At 38.5% G+C, this 27,068-nt stretch overlaps 1 protein-coding gene across 7 annotated transcripts in view; it reads left to right on the top strand.

Moving 5' to 3' along the window:
- LOC126278331 (kelch domain-containing protein 3) overlaps positions 1-27,068 on the top strand; it is a 111,953-nt gene that overhangs the window by 6,355 nt on the left and 78,530 nt on the right. For all 7 annotated transcript variants that reach the window (XM_049978361.1, XM_049978360.1, XM_049978365.1 and 4 more), the window contains exon 3: positions 22,018-22,188. In XM_049978361.1, the coding sequence (XP_049834318.1) occupies positions 22,018-22,188 (171 nt within the window). The remainder of the gene's footprint in view (positions 1-22,017; positions 22,189-27,068) is intronic.

The raw sequence follows: 27,068 nt of genomic DNA, 5'->3' as shown, positions 1-27,068 counted from the left end.
ATTGCATGTGATGGCCACAGGTGGCTGGATTGTATGGAAGTGACTTCTTGGTGTAAAAAGGGTGCCAGCTATCAAAGTGGAGGTATTGCTGATTGTTTGTAGGTTTGATATGGAGAGAGGTACTAATCTTAGAGTTGGAGGTCAACATAGAGGATGGCGACTTGTTGGGTTGAGTAGGACCAGGTGAAGAGAATTGGGGGGAGGGGGGAGGGAAGGTGTTGAGGTTCAGGAGGAACCTGGATATGGTGTCCTCACCCTCATTATGAAGACGTCATCAGTGAATCAGAACCATGTGAGGGGTTCGGGATTTTGAATGTTTAGGAAGGATTCCTGTAGATGGCCCATGAATAGGCTGGCATAGGGTGGTGCCATGCGGGTGCCCATTGCCATACATTGCATTTACACTTCCACTAGCAGCACTTTATTGGCCCCCACACTTACCCTGTCATCCCTCCCCCTCCCCACCCCAGCCTCCTCCTCACCCCCACCCAGTTGCCTCTCCCATCATGCACTGCAGCTTGTAGTCTGGCTTCAGCTGCCAGAGACTGGTAATGTGTGTGTGTGTGTGTGTGTGTGTGTGTGTGTGTGTGTGTGTGTGTGTTTTCCACAATGGCCTTGTTGGTTGGAATGTCATTTTCATTTTGTGACAGTCTTTTTGTTGTGCCTATCTGTGACTCTGCATTTCCACTATTCATTAAATGAGTTACTTCCACATTACCCTTATACGATTTTGTGTTTATAACCATTTACTCATCTGACCAGGGATCCTGTTACTCTTGCCACCACACTTCACTAATTCTAACTGTATCTAACTTCAACCTATTTCCTTTTTTTCAGTTGACCACCCTCACTACCATAAGGGATCTAATATTCCACACTCCTGCTCATTGAATACCAGCTTCACCCAGAGATCCGTTTGGATGTTATTTTACCTCCAGAATATTTTAATGATACAAAAGAGCTATATGATACACATCTCTTAATTTAGTTTTTAATCAAGTCATGAAGTGATACTAAGGTATTTGTAGTGTTGGCTATGGATATTTGTTTTGAAGCTATACGCCATTTATTTGATTTGCAAAATAAATTAATATCTGATTTTGTAAGGAAACAATAGCATCAGCCAAAAACTTGGCTTGAGAAATTGTACAGTGCATAGGTGGAATGTTGTGGAGTTGATATCAGGTTTCATGCTAATATCATATTGTCAAATTTGCGTATTACAGTATTGTTACTTAAATGTAAGAAGATATTACTCATTTCCATATGGATTATTATTTTCTTTAATTGTACATTGATATAAGTGTTTGTGTCTAATGATGATTTTAAAATGATAAGACCTGTCAGCTTAATAGAAGGAAAAACATGAATCTTGTATACAAACATGTTAATATACACACATTTAATGAGAGGCCATAGCCTTGTAGGAACTGTTTCAGCAATTGACTGAAGCAATTTAAGAAAACTATGGAAAACACAAATCAGGATGCCTAAGCAAAGTGTGAGCCTCCATCCTCCCAAATGTAAGCCCAGTGTCTTAACAGTTGCACTTCCTATTTGGTTTTACCTGACATGCAGATCTCTTACTGGAAATAAGTTAGTTTAATAACAAGAAAATATATTATACATGTTTCATGGCCCCCTCTAGATTTTCCCCCTAATTTCCATTGGTTAGGGGGGATCAGCTTTGGCTTTAATGATAGAGTTTATGTAAGGAAGGAACACAGTAAAAGGAATAGAGAGAGAGAGAGAGAGAGAGAGAGAGAGAGAGAGAGAGAGAGAGAGAGAGAGAGAGACTATTGGACTGTTGGTTGGGTGTGTTGGGGGGGGGGGGGGGTAGATAGTGAATGTCTCCAGTAATAGCCCTTGTTATGATTGTAAAGACACTTCTGATAAAGGAGTCTCGTCAAACAAAATGTAAATGACAACAGAAACCAACGTAAAACACAAGGAGAAGTGAGCAACAAGATGATTGAAAATGAACCATCCGAAGATTGCTGGAAATGTATTATATGCCTGTAAGCAGTGTAAATTGTTGAGACATGGGCGGAGGGGGAGTGGTGAGCATTGACATATTGATAATGAATAAAAACCAGTCAGGCTAGTATTTGAATAAATATTCTGGACTGTTGGTTAATACATACTAAGAAACCAAAGAAACTGTTACACCTGCCTAATATTGTATAGTACTCCCTGCGAGCATGCAGAAGTGCCACAATGTGATGTGGCATGGACCCAACTAATGTCTGAAGGCCTTTGATTGTGTAAATCATGGAATTCTTTTAGATAAGCTAAATCATTATGGTTTGAGTGGGGCAGTGCACAAATTGTTTAATTCATATTTAACTGGAAGAATGCAGAAAGTTGAAATAAGTGGTTCGTGTAATGTTAAAACAACAGCTGATTCCTCAAACTGGGGTGCTATCAAGCACGGGGTCCCACAGGGTTCGGTCTTAGGTCCTTTACTGTTCTTGATATACATTAATGACTTACCATTCCACATTGATGAAGATGCAAAGTTAGTTCTTTTTGCTGATGATACAAGTATAGTAATAACATCCAAAAACGAAGAACTAAGTGATGTAATTGTAAATGATGTTTTTCACAAAATTATTAAGTGGTTCTCAGCAAACGGACTCTCTTTAAATTTTGATAAAACACAGTATATACAGTTCCGTACAGTAAATGGCACAACTCCAGTAATAAATATAGAATTTGAACAGAAGTCTGTAGCTAAGGTAGAATTTTCAAAATTTTTAGGTGTGTCCATTGATGAGAGGTTAAACTGGAAGCAACACATTGATGGTCTGCTGAAACGTCTGAGTTCAGCTATGTATGCTATTAGGGTTATTGCAAATTTTGGTGATAAGAATCTCAGTAAATTAGCTTACTATGCCTACTTTCATTCACTGCTTTCGTATGGCATCATATTCTGGGGTAATTCATCGTTGAGTAGAAAAGTATTCATTGCACAAAAACGTGTAATCAGAATAATTGCTGGAGCCCACCCACGGTCATCCTGCAGACATCTATTTAAGGATCTAGGGATCCTCACAGTAACCTCACAGTATATATATTCCCTTATGAAATTTGTTGATAATAATCCAACACAATTCAAAAGTAATAGCAGTGTGCATACCTATAACACCAGGAGAAAGGATGATCTTCACTATGCAGGGTTAAATCTGACTTTGGCACAAAAAGGGGTAAATTATGCTGCCACAAAAGTCTTTGGGCACCTACCGAACAGCATCAAAAGCCTGACAGATAGCCAACTAACATTTAAAAATAAATTAAAAGAATTTCTAGATGACAACTCCTTCTACTCATTGGCTGAATTTTTAGATATAAACTAAGTAAAAAAAAAAAAAAAAAAATTAATCATTAGTGTCATGCAATATTTTGTGTAATGTCATTTCTTGTACAGACATCTTTTATTAACCTGACACGTTCCACATCATTACGAAGTGTCGTATTCATGATCTATGGAACAAGTATTAATCTAATCTAATCTCTAATCTAATCTAGTAGTGGTGGAGGGAATTGACACCATTAATCCTGCAGAACTTTCCATAAATCTGTAAGAGTATGAGGGGGTGGAGATCCCTTCTGAACATCACATTGCAACACATCCCAGATGTGCTCAATAACATTGTCTGGGGAATTTGGTGGCAACAAAAGTGTTTAAACTCAGAATAGTGTCCGTGCAGCCACTCTGCAGCAATTCTGGATGTGTGGGGTGTCACATTGTCCTCCTGGAATTGCCCAAGTCTGTTAGAATGCACAATGGTCATTAATGGATGCAGGCCATCAGACAGTATGCTTACATTTCTGTCATCTGTCTAGCTGTATCAGGTATCCCAATCACTCCAACTGTACACTCCCCACACCATTACAGTGTGTCCACCAGCTTGAACAGTCCCCTGCTGATATGCAGGATGCAAGGATTCATGAGGTTGTCTCCATGTCCATCCGCTTGGTACAATTTGAAATGTGACTCATCTGACCAGGCATCATTTTTATAGGCATAAACAGTCCATTGTCAATGTAATGGGCCCAGGTGAGGTGTAAAGCTTTCTGTCATGCATTCATCAAGGCTACATGTGTGGACCTTCAACTTAGAAAGCCCATATTGATGATGTTTCAGTGAATGGTTTGCACACTGACACCAGATGATGGCCCAGCATTGAAACCTGCAGCAGTCTGCATAAGGGTTATGCTTCTGTCACTTTGTGTGATTCTCTTCAGTTGCCATTGGTCCTGTTCTTGCCGAATCTCTTTCCAACCTCAGCAGTGTTGGAGTTTTGATGTTTTACCAAATTCTTGATATTCACGGTATGTTCGTGAAATGGTCGTACGGGGAAAATCCGCACATCATCGCTACCTCGGAGACACTGTGTGCCATCACTTGTGTGCTGACTATAACACCACATTCAAACTCGCTGAAATCTTGATAACCTGTCATTGTAGCAGCAGTAACCAATCCAACAACTGCACCAGACACTTCTTGTTTTATATAGGCATTGCCGACTGCAGTGCCATATTCTGCCTGTTTACTTATTTCTGTGTTTGAATACACATGCCTATACCAGTTTATTTGGTGCTTCAGTATATTTACCTGAACTTTGCCTTCAAGGTCAAGCAAGTCACTGGAAAACTAAGCAAATAGCTGCTGCATTTCAGAAACATTCCTGATACTTTACTGTATCAAACTCTGAGTGGCACTTGTTGGAGAAGTCATTCTGCTCTCAGATATTTCAAAACCCTGTCTTCTCAATGTAGTTGATATTGAAACAATTAATATCTATACTTTAACATCCATCTAACTATGAATGTCAGTGTATGAAATTTCCTGGCAGATTAAAACTGTTCTGGACCCAGACTCGAGCTCTGGGAGTTGTGCCTTTCACGGGGAAGTTCTTCACCGACTGAGCTACATAACTATGACTCACGACTTGTCCTTACAACTTTGCTTCTGCCAATACCTCATGCCTACCCACAAAACTTCACAGAAGCTCTCTTGCAAAACTTTCAACTGGAAGAAAGGATATTGCAGAGATGTGGCTTAGCCACAGACTGGGGGATGTTTCCAGAATGAAATTTTCACTCTGCAGCAGTGTGTTCATTGACATGAAGCTTCCTGGTAGATTAAAACCGTGTGTGCCAGGCTGAGACTCGAACTCCGGGACCGTTGCCTTTCACGGGCAAGTGCTCTACCAATTGAGCTACATGACTGCTGAGTCATCCTCACAGCTTTACTTCTGCCAGGACCTTGTCTCCTGCATCCAAACATCACAGAAGTTCTCCTGCAGAATGTGCAAGACGAGCACTTCTGGAGGATAGGATATTGCAGAGACATGACTTAGCCACAGCTTGGGGGATGTATCCAGAATGAAACTGTCACTCTACAGTGGAGTGTGTGGTAGATTAAAACCGTGTGTGCCAGGCTGAGACTCGAACTCCGGGACAGTTGCCTTTCACGGGCAAGTGCTCTACCAATTGAGCTACATGACTCAGCCCATCCTCACAGCTTTACTTCTGCCAGGACCTTGTCTCCTGCATCCAAACATCACAGAAGTTCTCCTGCAGAATGTGCAAGACGAGCACTTCTGGAGGATAGGATATTGCAGAGACATGACTTAGCCACAGCTTGGGGGATGTATCCAGAATGAAACTTCCACTCTACAGTGGAGTGTGTGCTTATATGAAACTTCCTTACAGATTAAAATTGTGTGCCAGACCGAGACTCGAATTGGTGGAGGTAAAGTTTTAAGTATGGATTGTGAGTCGTGCTTGGGTAGTGCAGTTGGTAAAGCATTTTCCTGCAAAAGGTAAAGGTTCTAAGTTCAAATCTCAGTCCAGCACACAGTTGTAATGTGTCATGAAGTTTCATATCGGTGCACACTCTGCTGAAGAATAAAAATTTCATTCTGGCTGTCGGAGTATTTCACATACCACTACAATTGCACCTCCTAACACCTTCTAAATGGTGCATGGATGGGAGAACTGCTGATACAGTGTTGAATTTATCTAATTTTACTATCATGGACATTTTGTAAGGTGTATGTGGGAGGTAATGACGATATAGTGCACAACATGAGCCATTGGCAAAGTTCTGTGGTGGTGATGTATGTTTTGTAGATGGCAGATGTGATATCTTTGTTTTTGTGTTCAGTTGCAGATGTTGTTTCTGTAGATGTGTTTTGTTTACAATGTGTCAGTTAGTAGTTGCAGGTGGTAGACTTGACTGTTTTTTGTACTAGACCTATATACATCTAGTGGGAATGGTGAGTATGTTGAAGACTGCGATACAACTATTCTACTTTGACCAGTGCCAACACTGTTGTTGAGATTTGTTTTAAATAGCTGTAACAGATCGAAATGTATCGTAACCTGAGCTCTAGATTGTATAGGGAAGTGACAGTTCAGTTGTGAGCTGGAGAAACCAAGAAATGGGGTGCACAGAAGCCTCAGATTCCACCTGTCTGCTTTGACCCATGACATAAGGGTGTTGTGGTGTGTGACGTCATTACGTCGCGGAGTTTGAGTTGGTTGTGCTTGTAGGTGTTGTCTTGTTGTATTTGATGGTCTCTCTCTCTCTCTCTCTCTCTCTCTCTCTCTCTCTCTCTCTCTCTCTCTCTCTCTCTGTGTGTGTGTGTGTGTGTGTGTGTGTGTGTGTGTGTGTGTGTGTGTGTGTGTGTGTGTGTGTGTGTGTGTGTGTGTGTGTGCGTGCTCCCTAAAACCCCCAATTTCCCGCAGTTGTCCTGTAAGTTTGATTGTGTTTTTGGAGGGAGATGTTATTGTCTTATTTGTATGTATTTTCGTGTTTGTTGCCATGTGTATGTAGTGATCTCATAGGCGCCATACAGGAGACGCTTAGAATAGCCATTTCCACCACACTGATGACGTCATGGGTCAAAGCAAATGGGTGGAATCGGACAATTCCGTATTCCCAAGAAATGTTTCGGGACAAAAAGCCAGTATTGTTAAATGAGGATTGCGGTGACAGACTGATCTGCAATGTAGCCTAAGGTGTATGTTAGGTTGTAAGTTACACTGCACATTCCATTGTTAAATTTACATCCCCAATAAAAACCCTAACTTCCCTACTGTAGTCTGATATGTTCAAGTTTTTAATACATTTACAGCATTAATAACAAGAGCATTCCTGCACAAAAAGTCCTTTTATTATGAAGTCCCATTAGTTTGTCAGTTTCTAGATTACTAATGTTTTTTGTGTTCATAGTTATCTTTTCTTGAGACTTCTGTCTCTGTCATGCTTTTGTTTTGATATCAGTTTGTTGACATCACATAGTTAATAATCTGGGAACTAATATGTTGCCCGAGTCCAGCTGGAGGAACACTGTCAGAATTTTAACAGTAAACCTTTTTAGGATGTGCAGTGCCTTTCCTGTAGCATATGCCATTGGAGTTTTACGAGGGCTATCCACAAAGTAAGTTACGTTTTGGGATTAAAAATGAATAAAGTATTGGAGTTTTTTAAAATTATATACAGATGAAAGCCACACTTAAATACTACTTTTCTACATAGTTGCCATTTATATTAAGGCACTTATCGTAGCGATGGACGAGCTTGGAAATTCCTTCCTCATAAAATTCGGCTGCCTATGCCTTCAACCAAGTGGTTACCTCTTTTGGGACAGAAAAAGTGTGATTTTTGTGGATTTCCTGGAAAGAGGCACTACAATAAACTCTCAAAGGTATTGCCAAACTCTGCACAACCTCAGAAGAGCAATACAAAACAAGTGCAGGGGAAAGTTGGGCTCAAAGATCTTGCTGATTCACGACAATGCCCGGGCCCACACGGCAAATACTACTCGTGAAGTTCTCGAATCTTTTAAGTGGGAGTTGTTTCCTCATCCGCCGTACAGTCCCGACCTGGCACCGAGCGACTTCCACTTACTCGCAGCAATGAAGAAGTGGTTGGCTGTGCAGCATTTTGATGATGACGCACAGCTTCAAGAAGAGGTAACCACGTGGTTGAAGGTGCAGGCAGCTGAATTTTACAACGAAGGAATTTCTAAACTTGTCCATCGTTATGATAAGTGCCTTAATTTATATGGCAACTATGTAGAAAAGTAGTATATAAGTGTGGCTTTCATCTGTATATAATAAAAAAAATTTCCAATACTTTATTTATTTTTAATTCCAAAACGTAATGTACTTTGTGGATAGCCCTCGTATAAGCATCTTCATTATGCATTCACTCACATGGTGAAATTATACAGGTATGTAGGTTGTCTCATTCAAAGTTGCTGTTCCTGCAGCCTTGAGGTTCAGGACTGCATTACAGTTGTCTCACGTACAGTGCCTTCAGTGACCTCATCGTCGAGGCAGTAGTCCATGAATCAATAGAAAGCAGAGTAGGCGTAAGTGAGGGACATTGTTGTCTTCTATAAAACCATTACTTAGGTGTGGGATAGCCATTTCCAGGCACAGCTACGTGAGATTAAGTAATTTTAACACATCTGTAAATAATGTGCTATCCCATGATGCATGGATCTCTTTCTGGCAAGGGGACCTACAAACATGATGATGATCTAATTTGTGAGCATCGATGTGACATATTTTGGTGAAGTGAACTCGGCTTGGACATGAGGACAGTCTGTGGTTTGGGTTTGAACTTGTCCACCTTGTGTGATGGCAGTGAAAAGTATGAGATAAGATTATAAAAGATTCAGTTTTCATTTCATTGACCCAAAAATGAGGAGATTCTCTTGGATATAAAACACGTCAGAAAGTATAACATAAAAGAGGACATAAAACATTTGAATATAATACTCACTACTCTGATCATTTGTCATGAGATCTTCAAAAATAGTGAATACATGACAGTGAACTGGAACTGCAGAAATAAAGTTTTCTGCTGTAGTTATCGGTGTGTAACGGAAGTTATGGAATGAGTGATTCTTTTATCAAACAAGCAGGATTTAACAAAAGGTTTTATAATTATTTAATTTTATAGCTATTTGTACATTACACTTAATTGCATGAAAGGATAATTCAGGTAGGAAAAGTAATTATTTATGAGACAGAATTGGTACAGTGGACAAAATGTTCAAATCTGAAGATAGATACACATATAAAAGTGAAAGGAATGCTGATGCATTAGCTCCATACTTAACAATCATGTACAGCGGTTCGACGACGAAAGATCCATACCCAAAGACTGGAAAGTTGCACAGGTCACACCAATATTCAAGAAAGTTAGTAGAAGTAATCCACTAAATTGAAGGCTCACATCATTAACATATATTGTGTTCGAACATTATGAATTACCTCGAAGAAAATGGTCTATTGACACATGGTCAACATGGGTTCAGAAAACATTATTCCTGTGAAATACAAGTAGCTCTTTATTCACATGAAGTGTTGAGTGCTTTTGACTAGCGATTTCAGATCAATATCGTATTTCTGGATTTCCGGAAGGCTTTTGACACTGTACCACACAAGCAGCTTGTAGTGAAATTGTGTGCTTATGGAATATTGTCTCACTTATGTGACTGAATTTGTGATTTCCTGTCAGAGAGGTCACAGTTCATAGTAATTGATGGAAAGTCATCGAGTAAAACAGAAGTTATTTCTGGCGTTCCCCAAGGTAGTGTTATAGGCCCTTGCTGTTCCTTATCTATATAAACGATTTGGGAAACAATCTGAGCAGCCGTCTTAGGTTGTTTGCAGATGATGCTGTCATTTATCAACTAATTAAGTCATGAGAAGACCAAAACAAATTGCAAAATGATTTAGGAAAGCTATCTGAATGGTGCGAAAATTGGCAGTTGACCCTAAATAACGAAAAGTGTGAGGTCATCCACACGAGTGCTAAAAGGAATTCGTTATACCTCGGCTACTTGATAAATCAGTCTAATCTAATATCCATAAATTCAACTAAATACTTAGTTATTACAATTATGAGAATCTTAAATTGGAAGGAACACACACAAATTGTTGTGGGGAATGCTAACCAAAGACTGTGTTTTATAGGCAGGGCACAGAAATGTAACAGGTCTACTCAGGAGACTGCCTACACTATGCTTGTCCGTCCTCTTTTAGAATACTGCTGCGCAGTGTGGAATCCTTAGCAGATAGGACTGACAAAGTACATCGAAAAAGTTCAAAGAAGGCAGCATGTTTTGTAGTATCGCGAAATATGGGGGAGAGTGTCACAGAAATGATACAGGATTTGGGCTGGAAATCATTAAAAGAAAGGCATTTTTCATTGTGATGGAACCTTCCCATGAAATTCCAATCACCAACTTTCTCCTCCAAATGCAAAAATATTTTGTTGACACCAACCTACATAAGGAGAAACGATCACCACAATAAAATAAGGAAAATCAGGTCTCGTACAGAAAGATATAGGTGTTTGTTCTTTCCATGCACTATACGAGATTGGAATAATAGAGAATTGTGAAGGTGGTTCGATGAACCTTGTACCAGGCACTTCAATATGCTTTGCAGAGTAGCCATATAGATGTAGATGTAGGTATTGTTATAAGTAATTTATTGGTCTGAGTCTTTGAATATTAGTGTGTGGGAACTGATGTCATACACCAGTAGCTTAAACATTAACTTCTTTTATGTACAAAATGAGATTCCTGATTTCAGTTTCTCTGTGTTCAGCATGCTTCTCATTTCAAAATGGCAGGACAGGCGAAATTTATTACAGTAATGGAAATGTTTAATCAGCTACAAAATCAAAGTTTAAGATTTTGTGTTATTGTTAGTTGAGGAGAGAGTTAATGGAAGGATTCAGTGCTGGTTATTGGTTTGCACTTGTGATGTAACGAGGATGCGATGTGTGAAGTCTTACGTGGGCAGTGTATCTGAAAGGTGACACGTGAGAAGATGGCATTTTGAAGCAGATGTGTTGCTTGAGGTGTTGCTTCCCTGTGGTAAATTTCTGCCAGGAACTTGGGTTGATATGTTGTTCATAAAAGCACATTGCAAGTGTTGATAGTGTGATGGATCTGACAGTGAAAGTTAACAGGCATATATTGATGGAGGAGTAGCTTGAAACTTGCTGAACACCATAACTTTACTTCGCAAATATTGTGTAACGACAAAATGAGTTAAATGGCTCCTTCCCTTAGCAGTGCTGGTTGTATGCAGTTCTAGTTCAGAAATCTAGATACACAATCTGCAATACTGTTTGGTTTATGAGGTGTAGTAGTAAAGTAAAAAAATAAGTTAAATAATTAATTTTTTGCATGGTATCAGCTTCACATCTGCAGTCTTGGTTTCTCATTGAAATCCTCACGCAGCAATATCCTAGCACACTGTTAGAGGAGCCAAAGCTGCACACCCACCATGGTGTGACACATTCTTTAAAACACAAGAAATATTGATATACTATAGTCAGTTGATGGTTCACAATTCCAGTCTTTGGAGGATTATCATAATTGAAGAACACACCAAGAGGATAATTCAGGTTGTCCAAACTCGAGCAAATTTGTTAATAATCCATAGAATAGCAATCCAAAACAAAGTCTACTGGAAATCTGATAAACACCCAGGAAGTAAACTTAGAGTGTAAGTGAGGCAGAAACTTCAGCACAGCATGATCTGATGTGTCTTGTAATCACTCAGTGGACAGGTTTTGTCTCGGGCTTGACGCCAGCAACCAGATGCGTCTTTCTGGCCACTGAAGGATTAATTGATAGCAGACAGTGCAAAATACCAGTCTCACTGTCTGACGACACAGCTACAACAAAAACAAAATAATGCACCCCATTGGTAAAGTGGATTAATATGTGGTAATTTGTTTTGGGCAGCAACGGAAATGTTGCAGCTAAACTGGGCTATCCTGATGGCTAAATAAGTCATCTAGATTGGCATGACATAGTTGCAACATTTCCCGTACTTTGAAAATTATCATATGATACTCCACTTTTTCAGTGGACTTAGCGATTTTGTTTAGGCTACTCAAGTGGTATTCTGCTGTATTGTAGCATGGGGATTTCGATGTGTGCCAAGACTACTTGCATATATTTTTAAATTTTTTTTTCAGTTTGTGATGATTTATTTTGAAAGGAGTATTTTTTAAACTTAATTTTAATTTGCTGGTGTTTGGTTAGAAAAACAGATGCTGGTTGGTGAAGTTGTAGACACATTCAGAGTACCAGGTAGAAGGACTGGTGGCGTGTGTAAATGTGTTCAGAGCACACAGGGACAGGTACAAAGACATGCGCGTTAACATGTCCAGAGCAGTTGAAGGGTTAAGAAGATAACAATATCAAGTGGTGTGTTTTGAGGAGGGGCTGAAGAGCTGTTTGTCCCAGCTCAGAGCTTTAAAATTCCCATGGGTATCCACTTTGTTTTAATACATTCTTTAGGACAATATTGTTGTTAAAGGTTTATTATAGTTGCATGAGTGAATTCCACCCCACCCCACCCCACCCCTCCCAAACAATAGCTACCGTATAGCTTAATGTTGATGGCATCCTCTTAGGAAAATATTTGAGGGCTAAAATAGTCCCCTATTCAGATACTCCAGGTGGGGACTACTAAGGGTCGTGTCATCATCAACAAAACAAAAGTGGTGTTCTAAGTGTCAGATCGCAGTCTGCTGTATTCCATAATTAGGTAGGAAGGTTAAAGAATTTAAAAAGGGGACTGGCTAGGTTTAAGGGCTAGTGGGAATTAGTGAAGTGTGGTGGCAGGAAAAAGTGAACTTGTCATTGGGTGAGTGCAGGATTATAACTAAAAAATCAAATATGGGTAATTCAGAAGTTCGTGTAGTAATGAATAAGAAAATAGGAATGCTATGGACAGTGTAATGGACACATTATTGGAACCAAGATAAGTCCAAAGCCAACATGCAGCACAGCAGTAAAAGTTTATAGACCTGCTAACAATGCAGATGGTGAAGAGAGTGGAAGAATGTATAATGAGATTAAACAAATTACACAGGTGGTTAAGGGAGCTCAAAATTTAATTTTGATGCGAGACTGCAATTCAATAGCAGGAGGAGTATTTTTCGGAAAAATAATTGGAGAACAAGAATGAGGGAAAGGAATGTAAGGGAAGCCGCCTGGTAGAAATTTGAACAGAATAAAATTCAAGCATTGCTAACACATGGTATTAGAATCATGAAACAGTGTTCAATACAGTGCGAGACCTGGAGACACCAGAAGGTTTTGATAAGTTGTATGATGAAACATGGAGATTTCAAAACCAAATTTTAAAATGAAAGACATTTCTATTGATAGATGTGCACTTTGACCGTAATTTATTGGTTATGAACTGCAAATTAAAACTGTGTGAATTGCAGAAAGGTAAGAAATTGAAGAGATAGGCTTTGGATAAATTCAAAGAACTTGGGGTTGTTAAGAGTTTCAAAGAGCACTAGACAAAAATTGACTGAAACAGAAGAAAGGCATACAAGAGAAGATGAATGAGTAGCTTTAAGAGATGAAATAGTGAATGCGGCAGAGGATCAAAGAGGGGGGGGGGGGGGGGGGAAGAAGAAGAAGAAGAAGAAGAAGAAGAAGAAGAAGGTGGCCCAGTAGAAATCATTTGTAGAACAATAAACTGGTAGCCAAGATAGCAGGAATTCTTTTTACTCCATGATTACCGCTTTCGGCGAAACTAAAGCCGCCACCTTCAGATCTTAGGACACATACAGGTTACAAGGCCTGCGTGATATAGGAAAACTATCATCATCACAATTGTTTGCGTTGAAGTTGTAACCTGTACGTGTCCTAAGATCTGATGATGGTGGCTTTAGTTTCACCAAAACTGGTAATCATAGAATAAAAAGAATTCCTGACATCTTGACTACCACTTTATTGTTTTACAAGCATCTAGATTGCTCCCACATTAGCACAATGTGCTTCCTACAGAAATCATTTGACAACATCTGAGGTGTTGATTTTAATTGACAAAAAAGAAGACACAAAAATAAAGCAAGCAAAAGGGAATACAAATAAAAACAATCAAATTGTCAGAAAGTGAAAAAGTATTAAGCAGGTATGGCTAGAAGATGAAAATAAGTCTGTAGAAGCATGTGTGAATATGGGAAAGATAGATGCCAGCTATAGGAAGATTAAGGAGATCATTGGGGGAGGGCTAGGGGAGGGAAAGAATCAGCTGTACGAATATCAAGTGCTTGAATGACGAGTTAGTACTAGACAAATAAGGGAAAGCTGGCAGTTGGAAGGAATATATATGCACAAGGGAAATGGACCAGAAGATAATATTTTGGAATGGGAAGAAGAGTTAGAATAATAGGATATGGGTGATATGACACTGTGAGAAGAATTTAGCAGAGCACTGAAAAATCTTTTTCAAAAAAGAGGTGCAGTAGTAGACACCAATGCCTCAAAATTGTTGGGATCCATGGGAGACCTATCCATGATAAAATTATTCCTTCTGGTGTGCAAGATATGTGGGATGGATGGAATACCAGACTTCAAGAAGAAAGGAATAATTAAAATTCAAAGTGCTGACAAATGTGCTTATTATCAAATCATAATTTTAATAACGTATTGTTTGCAACACTGGTACGAATTAGTTATAGAAGGATTAAAAAAACTTGTAGAGGGCAACGTGGAAATATCAATTGTTGTTCCGTAGAACTGTCGGAATGTGCAAAGCTGTAACAACTCTACAATTTATTGTAGAAGGTAGGTCGAAGAAAGATAAAACTAAATTTACAATATTTTTGGATTAGAGAAACCTTTTGATGATGTTTAAGGGGAAAATGTTTGGAAAGTAGCAGGGGAAAAAATATAGGGAACAGAAGGTTCTCTGCAACTTGTACAGAAACTAAACTGAAGTTATAAGAATGGAAAGTCATGAAAGGGAAGAATTAGTTAAGAAGAGAATGAGACAGAGTTGTAGCCTATTCTTGAGTTATTCAATCTAGGCTATATACTGAGCAAACTGTGAAAGAAACTGAGGAGAAATTAGGATTAAAAGCTCAACTTTGAGCTTTTATGATGATGATTAAGTTCTGCCAAAGACTGCAAAAGACTTGGAATGGATACTATATTGAAAAGAGGTTACAAGATGAACATTAAAAAAGAAAAGCAAAACAAGGATAATGGGAATGTACTTAAAATAACTGAGCAATTTTGATGAATTAGATTATGAAAGGAGACACTAAAATTAGTAGGTGAGTTTTGTTATTTGGGAAGCAAAATAACTGATGATAAATGAACTAGTGAGTATATGAAACAAATACTGGTAATAACACAAAATTTATTTCTGAAAAAGCGAAATTTGCAGACATTGAGTATAAGCTTAAATGTTAGGAATCCTTCTGGAAGGCATTTTCCTGATATGTAGTGGGGTATGGAAGTGAAATTTTGAGAGTAAACAGTTTAGAAAAGAAGAGAATGCAAGCTTTTTAGATGTGCTGTTAGAGAAGAATGCTGAACATTATATAGGTAAATTGAATAGCTGATGAGGAGATATTGAATAAAATTGAAAAAATAAATAAATTTATTGTACCACTTGAGTAAAAAATTGGTTTTAGTTAATAAAGCACATCTTAAGGCATCAAATAACTGCCAGTTTGATACTTGTTCGAAATTAGGAGAGGGGAGGGGAGGGAGAGAGGGGGCAAGATTATAGAAGTAGGTTGAGACTCAGATAACATAAGCAGGTTCAAATAGATAGAGGTTTTAGTAGTTATGCAGAGATGATGAGACTTGCACAGGGTGTAGTAGTGTGGAGAAGTACCTTAAACTAGTCTTCAGATTGAAGATGATAACTACTAATGAAGCCTGATTGTTGTAACGGAGTTAGATAAGTTGATGATGTCGTGGGTCTTAGTCAGGACAAAGTATTGATCTATCTGCTATTTCCAATGTTTCTACTAAAGAGCTAGAAAATTGTGGTGTTCTCCATCCTGATATCTTCTTATTGCTTCACAATATTTCTTATTTTGAATCATTAACTTTTCCTGTCACAGACAGGAAAATTACTTTCTTTATTTTGGTGTATCTGAAATTATGGCATTGTACAGCAGATTTATTCCAAAACTTACTTTTCCTCATGAAGTATGAACTGTCTGAACTTGAATTATAAATATGGGAAGAAAAGTTCCCGTCTGACATTATTACAAGGTGTACAACTTTGCTTCTGCTGTTTGCTGATAGATGGCAAAAACAGTAAGTAGCGCTCGAAACAAACAGATTGCAGACATCAGGCAGTTAGCTTGGACTTCAGTCAACATAACCTCATTCAAACATTAATTGATTTGTGTCTGCATCATAAAGTTGTTCTTGATTGAAAATATCAGTTTACGAACCTAATTCTCGTCATGTGCAGGAAGTGTTACTGTTTGTTCCAATATGAAGAAAACAGTGGCTGAATCTCATTGAATGCTCTCAAGTACATATGGTAAGGACGCTATTAGTGAATTGTTTCAATGCTTCAAAAAGGTGATTTTAATGTCATAGAACAGCCTAGTAGTGGAAGAGAGAATGTTTTCGAAGATGCAGAATTGGAGACATTGCTGAGTGAAGACTCGCATCAAACTAAAGAAGAATTGGCATGTTAGTGGGAGTGACACAGGAAGCCATTTCAAAATATCTCAAGGCTAGGGCATGATTCAGAAAGAAGGAACTTGCGTCCCGTGTGAGCTGAAACCAAGAAATGTTGAACAGCATTTATGTGTTTGTGAACAGTGGTTTTAGTGGCAAAAACAGAAGGGATTTCTGCATTGCATTGTGACCAGGGATGAAAAATAGATTCATTACAATACCTAAACGCAAAAAATTGTGGGGTATCCCAGCTGTACTTCCATGTCAACAGCCAAACCGAATATTCATGGCTCCAAGATCACCCTCTGCATTTGGTGGGACCAGCTCAGCACCTTGTACTATGTGGTGTTAAAAACAAGTGAAACAATCACAGGTGCTTGGTACTGAATGCATTTAATGTGTTTGAGCTGAGGATTAAAAGACAAACGGCTGCAATACAGCAAGAGGCACGATAAAGTGGTTTTGCAGCATGACAATGCTCAACCCCCACATTGCAAAAGAGGTCAAAACATACTTGGAAACGTTCAGATGGGAAGTCCTACCCCCATGCTCTATATTTTCCAGACATTGCTCCCTCTGACTATCACCTGTTCAGATCAATGTGGATGGCCTGGCTGACCAACACTTTCGATCTCATGAAGAAGTACAAATTGGATCGATTCGTGGATTGCTTCAAAAGATGTAAAAGTTTTCGAATCGGGATTCGTACACTGCGAGAAAGGTGGGAAAAAGTAAGTGGCCAGCGATGGAAAATACTTTGAAAGATACATGTGTAACCAGATTGTTTCATTAAAGCTTCATATGTTGGGGAAAAAACAGCAGAAGCAAAGTTGTAAACCTTTTAACTGCAGAAATTTTGTTACTCCATTATCCTGTTGATTAAGATGTAGATCAGACAATTCCAGCTCAAATTCCTGCTCGCAGGCAAGGGTGGGCCAGTAGCTGATGTGCTGTGCGACAGCATACATGATCATACTCTACTAGCAGTCACCAAGCAGAACAAACATGCTCAGGACAGTTGCAATATGTTTGTCAGCTGGTGGTTAATTTCAAAAATTAAAGCACAGTCCATAAATCTAAACAACTAGAGAAAAATGTAATGAATTAATCATTTTGCCTTGTTTTGTTGTTTATTAACAGGATATCTGAAAGCTTTGGTAAAGTGATTCACGCAGGGGCTATATTGACTATGGAAAGCTCAGTTCCTCTTATTAGTGTTGCTATATGAGGAGGAACATTGTTTGGTTATACCTCAAGGAAATTTGTTGACGGTTGCTGTTCATGTTGTGAATTTACAGTAACCTCAGACTTCTTGCAGACTGACTATGCAGTTATCTGTAACAAATACTATTTGAATAAGGTGCAGAAATACCATGTTAGATCTTGATTAGATTTAAAATTGGTGCAAAGATTGAAAACTTCATTTATATGTTCAGAAATGTAAAATAGTGCATTTCACAAAATGCAGAAATATAGGAGCCCATGATTCCAATATCACTGGATCATGATTGGGATCAGTCAACCTATACAAATAACTGGGCATAAGCAAAGTGAAGACAGATGCTTGACACTTTGTGAGAGAGGTTGGTGGTTTCAAATGTGCATTGTTCTGTGGCACTACCTGACATCATTTGTTGCTAGATAAGCCAAAGATGCCAAGAGCTGCTCAACTTGATTTTCAATTGCTCTTCATCTCAGACCCATGGAAGATTCCAGTCACACTTGCCACATCTATATAAGTGGAAAACTGTACCAGACTGGTTGGTAGATTTTACTCCTGCTGATAATGGTGTAGATCAGTGCCAGCCACAACCAAACTGCATTCATGCAGTCTGTGCAAGCCACAGGCATACCAAGGCCTGGCCTGTCACTCTGGTGTTTCTCAGAAGTATCTGCAATCATATGACCTTCATTTTGCATTGTGGTGCAGTATTTTTCAGTCGATAAAACGCTGATCTCAGCAGAATTGTGGTGTCAGCGATGTTTACCCGTCACTATTTGTAGGTGGTATGAAGGATGTTCACAAGTCGAGTGGATATTTGTGCATAAAGAGGCAGACTAGCATGTATCATCACAGTTCTTTAAAATGAATGGGAATGACAGAAGAGAGGGATGAGAATTCTCAGTTTGCATAAGAGACAGGTACTGCTTATTTTCTGTGAAATGACATCACAATACCACGCAGAGAGAATTTAAACCTTTAGATGACAATGAAAGAGCAAAAAACAAAACAGTCGACAGACAGGGTTCATTGTTCTGTATATTAAGAAGTACTCTGTGTGAAATTTTCAGACATGGAGCACTTGGGGAAATTGGTGGTATGAATAGTAAAATTTTTGAAGTCACACCCATTCTTGGTTACAACAGTTTTCAATGTAAATGAATGAAGAGTATGGAGACTTCATATATTACTGCAGAGTACATTGATTAAGTAAGCAGCATGCCTGAAATGATTTTTCTATTTAAAACTTGCTGTTGTTGAATTTCTTAAGGAAATAGGAGTACAGGTACAAAAATTAGAACATCAGGGATGGATTGCAGACTTTGCATTTGAAGTGGACTTGACTTCACATTGCCCACAGTAAAACATTGCAAGGTAACTTCTTTCTAATTTGAAAGGGATGCACTTAAAAAGAAAATTGCATTGTCGAAGGGACACATTCTGACAAAGACAGTCCACTGGTGTTTCAGAAAGTGCGAGGTATGAAGAATTCATTATGGTCTTGCAAGAATTTAAAGGATAGTTTCACAAAGCTTTGGAAGACACTGTCAGTCTTACTCCTCTTTTTGAGCTGTTTTTGAGACTGTTTGTCATTTCAGTTGAAAGTGCCCTGTGCACGTACAGACATAACTGATTGGCCTGCAAGGTAATTCCAGTTTCAATTACAAATCTTTTTATTTTAAAAAATGCCCAGGATGTGTACATTGCTTTCGTTCGGTAGATTTTCCAAGTCACCATAATGGGGCTGCAAAAGTGCTACGATATATTGATAAACGTATTTGTATGACTTTTTTTGTTTCAATTATGAAACTAAATAAGTTGCAATAACATGGCAACTTGAGGCCAAAACTCTGTGAAATTGACTGCGTCTGTCCGTATGCTGACAATTTGAACCAGATAAAAGTTATATTATGTCTTCAGTGCACCAAAAATAATTAATTAATTCTGAAAACTTGTTTTGTTTTTGGTCTATGTTTTTGAGAAAATGTGAAATATAAAATGAAGTTGCATGGAGTGTGACTGCTCTGCCACCTAAATGTGATGCATTTGCTGTTTTTCCTCTTCCTTCTCCTCAATCTCAGACAGCGCGGCATGGCAGCAGGGGAAATGTGAAGCGAGCCTGAGTGCTTTAGCACTCGGGTTAGGACATGGGCCATGAGTTGAAAGCTAAATCTACATTGATACTCTTCGAGCCACTGAATAGACATAGTGGAGGGTGGTACCCTGTACCACTACTAGTCATTTCCTTTCCTGTTCCACTCGCAAATAGAGTGTGGGGAAAATGACTGTCTATATGTTTTCATATGAGTTCTAATTTCTTGAATCTTATCTTCGTGGTCCTTATGTGCAATTTATGTTGGCGGCGATAGAATCGTTCAGCAGTCAGCTACAGAAGCTGCTTTTCTAAATTTTCTCAACAATGTTTTTCGAATAGAACATCACCTTCCCTCAGGGATTCCCATTTGAACGCCTGAAGCATCCCCGTAAAATGTACATGTTGTTCGAACCTATTGGTAACAAATCTAGCAGCCTGCCTCTGAATTGCTTCAATGTCTTCCTTCAGTCTGACCTGGTACGGGTACCAAACATTCAAGCAGTAATCAAGAATAGGTTGCACCAGTGTCCTATATGCAGTCTCCTTTATAGGTGAACAACTTTTTCCCAAAATTTTCCAAATAAACCAAAGTCAACCATTCACCTTCCCTACCAAGGTTCTTACATGCCGATTCCGTTTGATATTGCTTTGCGACATTATGCCCAGATATATAAACAAATTGACTGTGTCAATCAGGACATTAGTAATACTGAAACTGAACATAACACGTTTGTTCTTCCTACTCATCTGCATTGTGTTTTGCCACATACGGAGCTAACTGCCATTCATTACACCAGCTAGAAATTTTGTCTGTCATCTTGGGTCTTTCTACAGTCACTCAACTTCAATGCCTTACCGTTCATCACAGCATCATCAGCAAACAGTTGCAGATTGCTACCCACCCTTCTGCTAAATCAGGTACGCATATAGAAAATTTAGAAAACAGCAGCAGTCCTATCACACTTCCCTGGTGCACTCCTGATGATAGTCTTATCTCTGATGAACATTCGCCATCAAGGGCAACATCCTGGATTCTTTACTTAAGACATCTTCAATCCACTCACATTTCTGTAAACTTATCCCGTATGTAGATCAGTTTGGGGGTGGAGACCAAACAGCGAGGTCATCGGTCCCATCAGATGAGGGAAGGGTGGGGAAGCAAGTTGCTGTGCCCCTTCAAAGGAACCATTCCGGGATTTGCCTGAAGTGATTTAGGGAAATCACAGAAAACCTAAATCAGGATGGCTTGATTAGGGTTTGAACAGTCATCCTCCCAAATGTGAGTCTGTTGTGCTAACCACTGTGCCACTTCACTCAGTTGCCTGTTGCCCTTCATCTGTAGTTTACAGTGTATCACATGGGAAAAGGGCAAGCTGATTTTCGCTCAAGCGATGCTGTCTAAAACATTGCTGATTTGTGGACATAAACTTCTTAGTCTCAAGAAAGTTTATTATATTCAAAATGTTAGCCACCCCCGGAGTAGGCAGGTGTTGAAAGTCTGATTTTATTTGAAAGTATGCAGCTTGAAAATGGAGCAGATTTTATTCAACTATAAACAGTGGTAGTTAGAAATTTTTTTCAGTTTTATCTTGTTCCTGTGAGAAAATGTTGATATTGATTTCACCGAGCATGCCATGAAGATAGATCATGGCTATTTTGCATTTGAGGAATTGTGGTGGTCCACACATGCTTAGAATAAATAATGAGCCACATCCAGCCTCTCTCCCCTTCTGTACAATGTTACACCTGAAAGCAAGCAAAACTGCCTTCACTCGTCTGTTATTTTCTGCTGCACAGTGAGATCATCATTAAGTAAAAAAATGGCAGCGTTTAACACTCATAATAATTTACTGTATAGATTTTGTAACATTATGAAATTACAAGTATAAGATAATCTGTAGAGATCAAAGAGGAGATTCATTCTCAGCATACGTATCATTGCATATGGCCTCCCATACGTTAAAAAAAAACTTTCTAAATTCTTTTAATGTTCATGTGCAGACCAGATTTGACATTATCTCATTTTAATTTCAGGGTACACTTTTTAGGCTTGTGAATTTTTTTGTTATTTGAGCTTTCTTTTTTGTCATGCTTGCATAAGAGCCTCCATTATGTAGTCATTAATGAAACTGCACTTGCTTACAGATGTATTAAATCTCCTTTAATTTGACTGTATTTTTTTGTAGGTAACTACAGGTGGCACGCTTTACCTACACCAGAATACAATGATGTGACAAAAACCACTGTCCCATATCAGAGGTATGGACACACAGCTGTTGAACATGAGCAGAAGATTTACATATGGGGTGGACGTAATGATGAAGCTGCGTGCAACAGATTATTCTGTTTTAATCCAGGTAATCTACTCTTAGCTTCAGGACACAGTGGTTAAATGTAAACTGGATAATAAAATTTCATGCACTCAGCAACTATTCATCCTATCTTAATGTAAAACTAAATATTTGTAAAAAAATTGCAACACTCAAAGGTACTGACTTCAATTAAAACAAATAAACTGGATATGTAGAACAATATGCTAGTATAAATAATAAAGATTATGTACCTGTTGTGCATATAAAGGCCGAACAGCTCTTGACTTACTGGAAAGGTTAGTGTTGTGTCAAAATTGGACTGTGAAAAGCAGACTGACAGACATTGAAATGTGAAAGAGTGTGTATGAATGTCAAAGGACTCAACATCTGCATGTACTTTTGAATAATACAGAGGATGAGTGTATAATAGTGTAACATTTTGGCTCATTTTGGTCATGCTTTTGCAGAAGTGATATATGTGTAGAAACAGTGGATAGAAGAGGATCATTAGCAGTAATGAGCTGATGCTGGATAGTACAAGTGACCACATAACATGGTGACCCGCATCTTCTTTGCAAGAACTTTAACTGGTGGTACAGCTTTTTCAATGGTGTCTTAATGATGGAGCACTGCACTAAATGTGACACTGTATGTTTAAACAGTTCATCACTGTCTGCTGTGGACAGGAATTATGACACACATGCTGCTTTTGTTGTCCAAACCCACAAATACTTCAAACAGCAGATGTGTGAGACATCTGTAAAGAATGACGTGTACTGCTAATTCCCCATCCTCCATGGTCACTTAAGTTCTCGCCCATCCAAATGTCAGAAATGTTTGCATGGCAGCTTGTTCATCATTCATCCACCTGTTACTGATTATGTACCCAGATACAAACTGTTTTTCAGGGAGAAGCCATTGAAACATAACCAGGCACTCTTTGACTGCATATCACCAATTTAGTTGCCCTGTTTGCACACCATATGGTTTTCTGTGAGTCATAAATCATGTGCATTTATGTAATCATAATAGTATACATGCTGCAATGTGTCTGTGAGGATTATTTCAAAATTGATATCTTCCATTTATTTTCATACAATAGACATGGAAATCACAATAACCCAGTTAAACAGAACAAGATTTCAGCTGCATACTGTCATCATTCCCCATGGTTACAATAATTTTTATCCACTTTTGCCAACAATGAATAAGATCCTGTACACTACTCTCATGAAAACTTGAACAATCTGTCTTACAGTTTTGACAAAACATATCCCAGCAAATTTAGTCAGGTGTTCCCCCACTACCCACCGCCACTGTCACTCCCTTCCTCGTGTAAGTATTTGCGGGACTCATCTTGCACAATACGTTTTGTAGTACCTAACAGTAACGTCTTTCCTAAGGCATTATAGCCAGCATTCAGCTGTGCACACAATTCCCAAGACATAATCTGCTGATTATCACTTGAGAGTTGATTGAGACACTCCATTATGTGTAATGTCAGGTGAACAGAGTCGTCTGGGCTGTGGGACCCCTTTTTACTGCTGATGGAACGCAGTACACACTATACAACATGACATCTCTACAGTGAGGTGCTTGGCTAAGAGTAAGTCCCATTGTACCAGTTATTAGGGTTTCTTCCTGTTTCATGCATGTACTGAGTACGGGAAGAGTGATTGATTGAATGCCTATTTGCGTGCAATAATTATTCTAATCTTGTCCTCACACCCCCTATGTGAGCGATACTTAGGGTCATATTGTATTCCTAGAGTAATCATTTAAAGCTGGTTCTTGAAACTTTGTTGATAGACTTTCTGGGGATAGTTTATGTCTATCTTTAGGAGTCTTCAAGTCGAGTTCCTTCAGTATCTCTGTGACACACTCCCACAGATTAAACTAACCTCTGACCATTTGTGCTGCCCTTCTCTATATATGTTAAATATCCCCGTTTGACCTATGTGGTACAGCTCCCACACACTTGAGCAATATTTTAGGACTGGTCACACGAATGATTTGTAAGCAATTTCCTTTGTGGATTGATTGTACTTCCCCCATATTCTACCAATAAACTGAAGTTTACGACCTGCTGTGCCCACAATTGAATCTATGTGATCATTCCATTTCATTGCAATAAATAGTATACAAAATATAAATTTGGAAAGGGCAGCTAATCAAATTTTTACTGACATTAATAAGTGGTTCATATCCAATTCACTGTCATTAAACTTTTAAAAGACCCACTAAATGCAGAACTTCCAAGAGATTTCCTTCTGGTGTGTGTATAAAATATGACGACATGGAAATGGAAGTTAAGAGTGTAAAATTCTTGGGATTACAACTTGATAATAAATTCAGTTGGGAGCAACATAATAATGAACTGCTAAAGCGCCTAAACAAGTCTGTTTTTGCAATGCGAATGATGTCAGACATGGGAGATACAAATATAAAAAACTGGCGTATTTTGCTTATTTTCACTCCATTATGTCATATGGTATCATATTTTGGGGCAACTCCACAAACAGAGAAAAATTTCTAGAGTACACAAGTGTATTATTAAGAGTAATGAGTAGTGTAAATCCAAGAACATCATATTGAAACCAATTCAAAGAACTGGACATATTAACCACAGCTTCTCAGTATATTTATTTCTTAATGACGTTTGTTGTAAATAATACATCTGTTTTCCCAACTAACTGCTTAGTACACATTATCAAAACTAGGAATAAGAACAATATACATAAAGATTTATAATCACTTACTCTTGCCCAGAACGGAGTCCAGTATTCAGCAACACATATTTTCAATAAGTTACCAGCAAGTATTAAGAGTTTAGTTTCAGACAAGGCACAATTTAAACATAATTTAAAATAATTTTTGGTGGCCGACTCCTTTTGTTCCACCCATGAGTTTCTCAAAAAGTGCTGTAGACCATTTTAATGAAAATTTATTATACTTTAATTTTTGACAATACTTGGTTGTAACAGCCAAGTAGCTACTTACTGTATGAATGATGGATGTATGGAAAGCAGATGTAAGTCTTAAGTCTGTAAATAGTGGAAGTTTAATTTTAAACCTTGTACATAATCTGACAGTTCTTAACTGAGGGTCACTGAAATGAACAGTTTACTTTAATTTTTGACAATACTTGGTTGTAATAGTCAAGAAACTAGCAAATGTCTGGATGGTGGATTTAAAGAAAGCAGATGTAAGTATAAACCTATAAATATTAGAAGTTTAAATTTAATTCATGTACATAATTTTACTGTCTATTGACTGAGGATCATTAAAATCAATGAAACTCAAGTTTTTCTAATTACGTTTTTGTAATGTGTTTATCTGACATGTTCCACACCCAGGAGGATTCCCTCTTTTTATGGGTCTATGGAATGATTAATTAATCTAATCTAATCATACCCCTACAAAGTGTTAAACCCAGGTGTTTGTATGAGTTGGCTGATTCCAGCATTGACTCATTGATATTATAGTCAGAGGATATAATTTTTTTTTTCATTTTGTGAAGTGCAGAATTTTAAATTTCTGAACATTTAGAGCAAGTGGCCAATCTCTGCACCACGTTGAAATTTTGTCAGGATCTGACTGAATATTTATGCAGCCTCTTACTTCATTATAGAGAACTGAATCATCTGCCAAAAGCCTGAATTTATTATTAATATTGTATGCAAGGTCATTGATATACAATGTGAACAGAGCAAGGGTCCTAACACACTTCCCTGGGGCACACTTGAAGTTACATCTACAGTTGATGATGACTCCATCCAAGATAACATGCTGTGTCCTCCTTACAAAAAAAGTCCTCAATCCAGTCACAAGTTTCACTTGAGACCACATATGATTGTACTTTTGACAATATATGTAGGTGCAGTACTGAGTAAAATGCTTTTGGGAAATCAGGAAATATTGCATCTACCTGGTTGCCTTGATCCAAAGCTTTCAGTATGTCGTGTGAGAAAAGTGCAAATTGGGTTTCACTTAATCAATGTTTTTGAAATCCATGCTGGGGCTGCCATTGAGGAGGCCATTCTGTTAAAGTTATCTCATTATGTTTGAGCTCAGAGTATGTTCTAAAATCTGCAACAAATCAGTGTCAAGGATATTGGACAGTAGTTTGGTGGATCACCTCTACTACCCTTCTTGTAGGTGGGTGTGACCTGTGGCTTTTCCGAGAACTAGGCAAGATTTTTTGTTCATAGGATCTATGATAGATTGTAGTTAGAAGAGGGGTTAACACAGCTGCAAATTCAGTATAGAATCTGGCAGGGATTCCATAGGGCCCTGGAACTTGTATTCAATTTTAACGAATTCAGCTGTTTCTCAACACCACTGACGACACTAATACATATTTCATTCATCTTTTCAGTGGTTGTTGTTGTTGTGGTCTTCAGTCCGGAGACTGGTTTGATCCAGCTGTCCATGCTACTCTATCCTGTGCAAGCTTCTTAATCTCCCAGAACCCACTGCAACCCACATCCTTCTGAATCTGCTTAGTGTAGTCATCTCTTGGTCTCCCTCTACGATTTTTACCCTCTACGCTGCCCTCCAATACTAAATTGGTGATCCCTTGATGCCTCAGAACATGTCCTACCAACCGATCCCTTCTTCTGGTCAAGTTGTGCCACAAACTTCTCTTCTCTCCAGTCCTATTCAATACTTCCTCATTAGTTATGTGATCTACCCATCTAATCTTCAGCATTCTTCTGTAGCACCACATTTCAAAAGCTTCTATTCTCTTCTTGTCCAAACTATTTATCGTCCATGTTTCACTTCCATACATGGCTACACTCCATACAAATACTTTCAGAAATGACTTTCTGACACTTAAATCTAGACTCGATGTTAACAAATTTCTCTTCTTCAGAAACGCTTTCCTTGCCATTGCCAGTCTACATTTTATATCCTCTCTACTT

Source organism: Schistocerca gregaria, chromosome 6 (genome assembly GCF_023897955.1).
Source record: "Schistocerca gregaria isolate iqSchGreg1 chromosome 6, iqSchGreg1.2, whole genome shotgun sequence".
NCBI classification, from domain to species: Eukaryota; Metazoa; Arthropoda; class Insecta; order Orthoptera; family Acrididae; genus Schistocerca; species Schistocerca gregaria.
The sequence above is the reverse complement of the archived record's forward strand: the minus strand, read 5'-3'. Positions and strand labels throughout refer to the sequence as shown.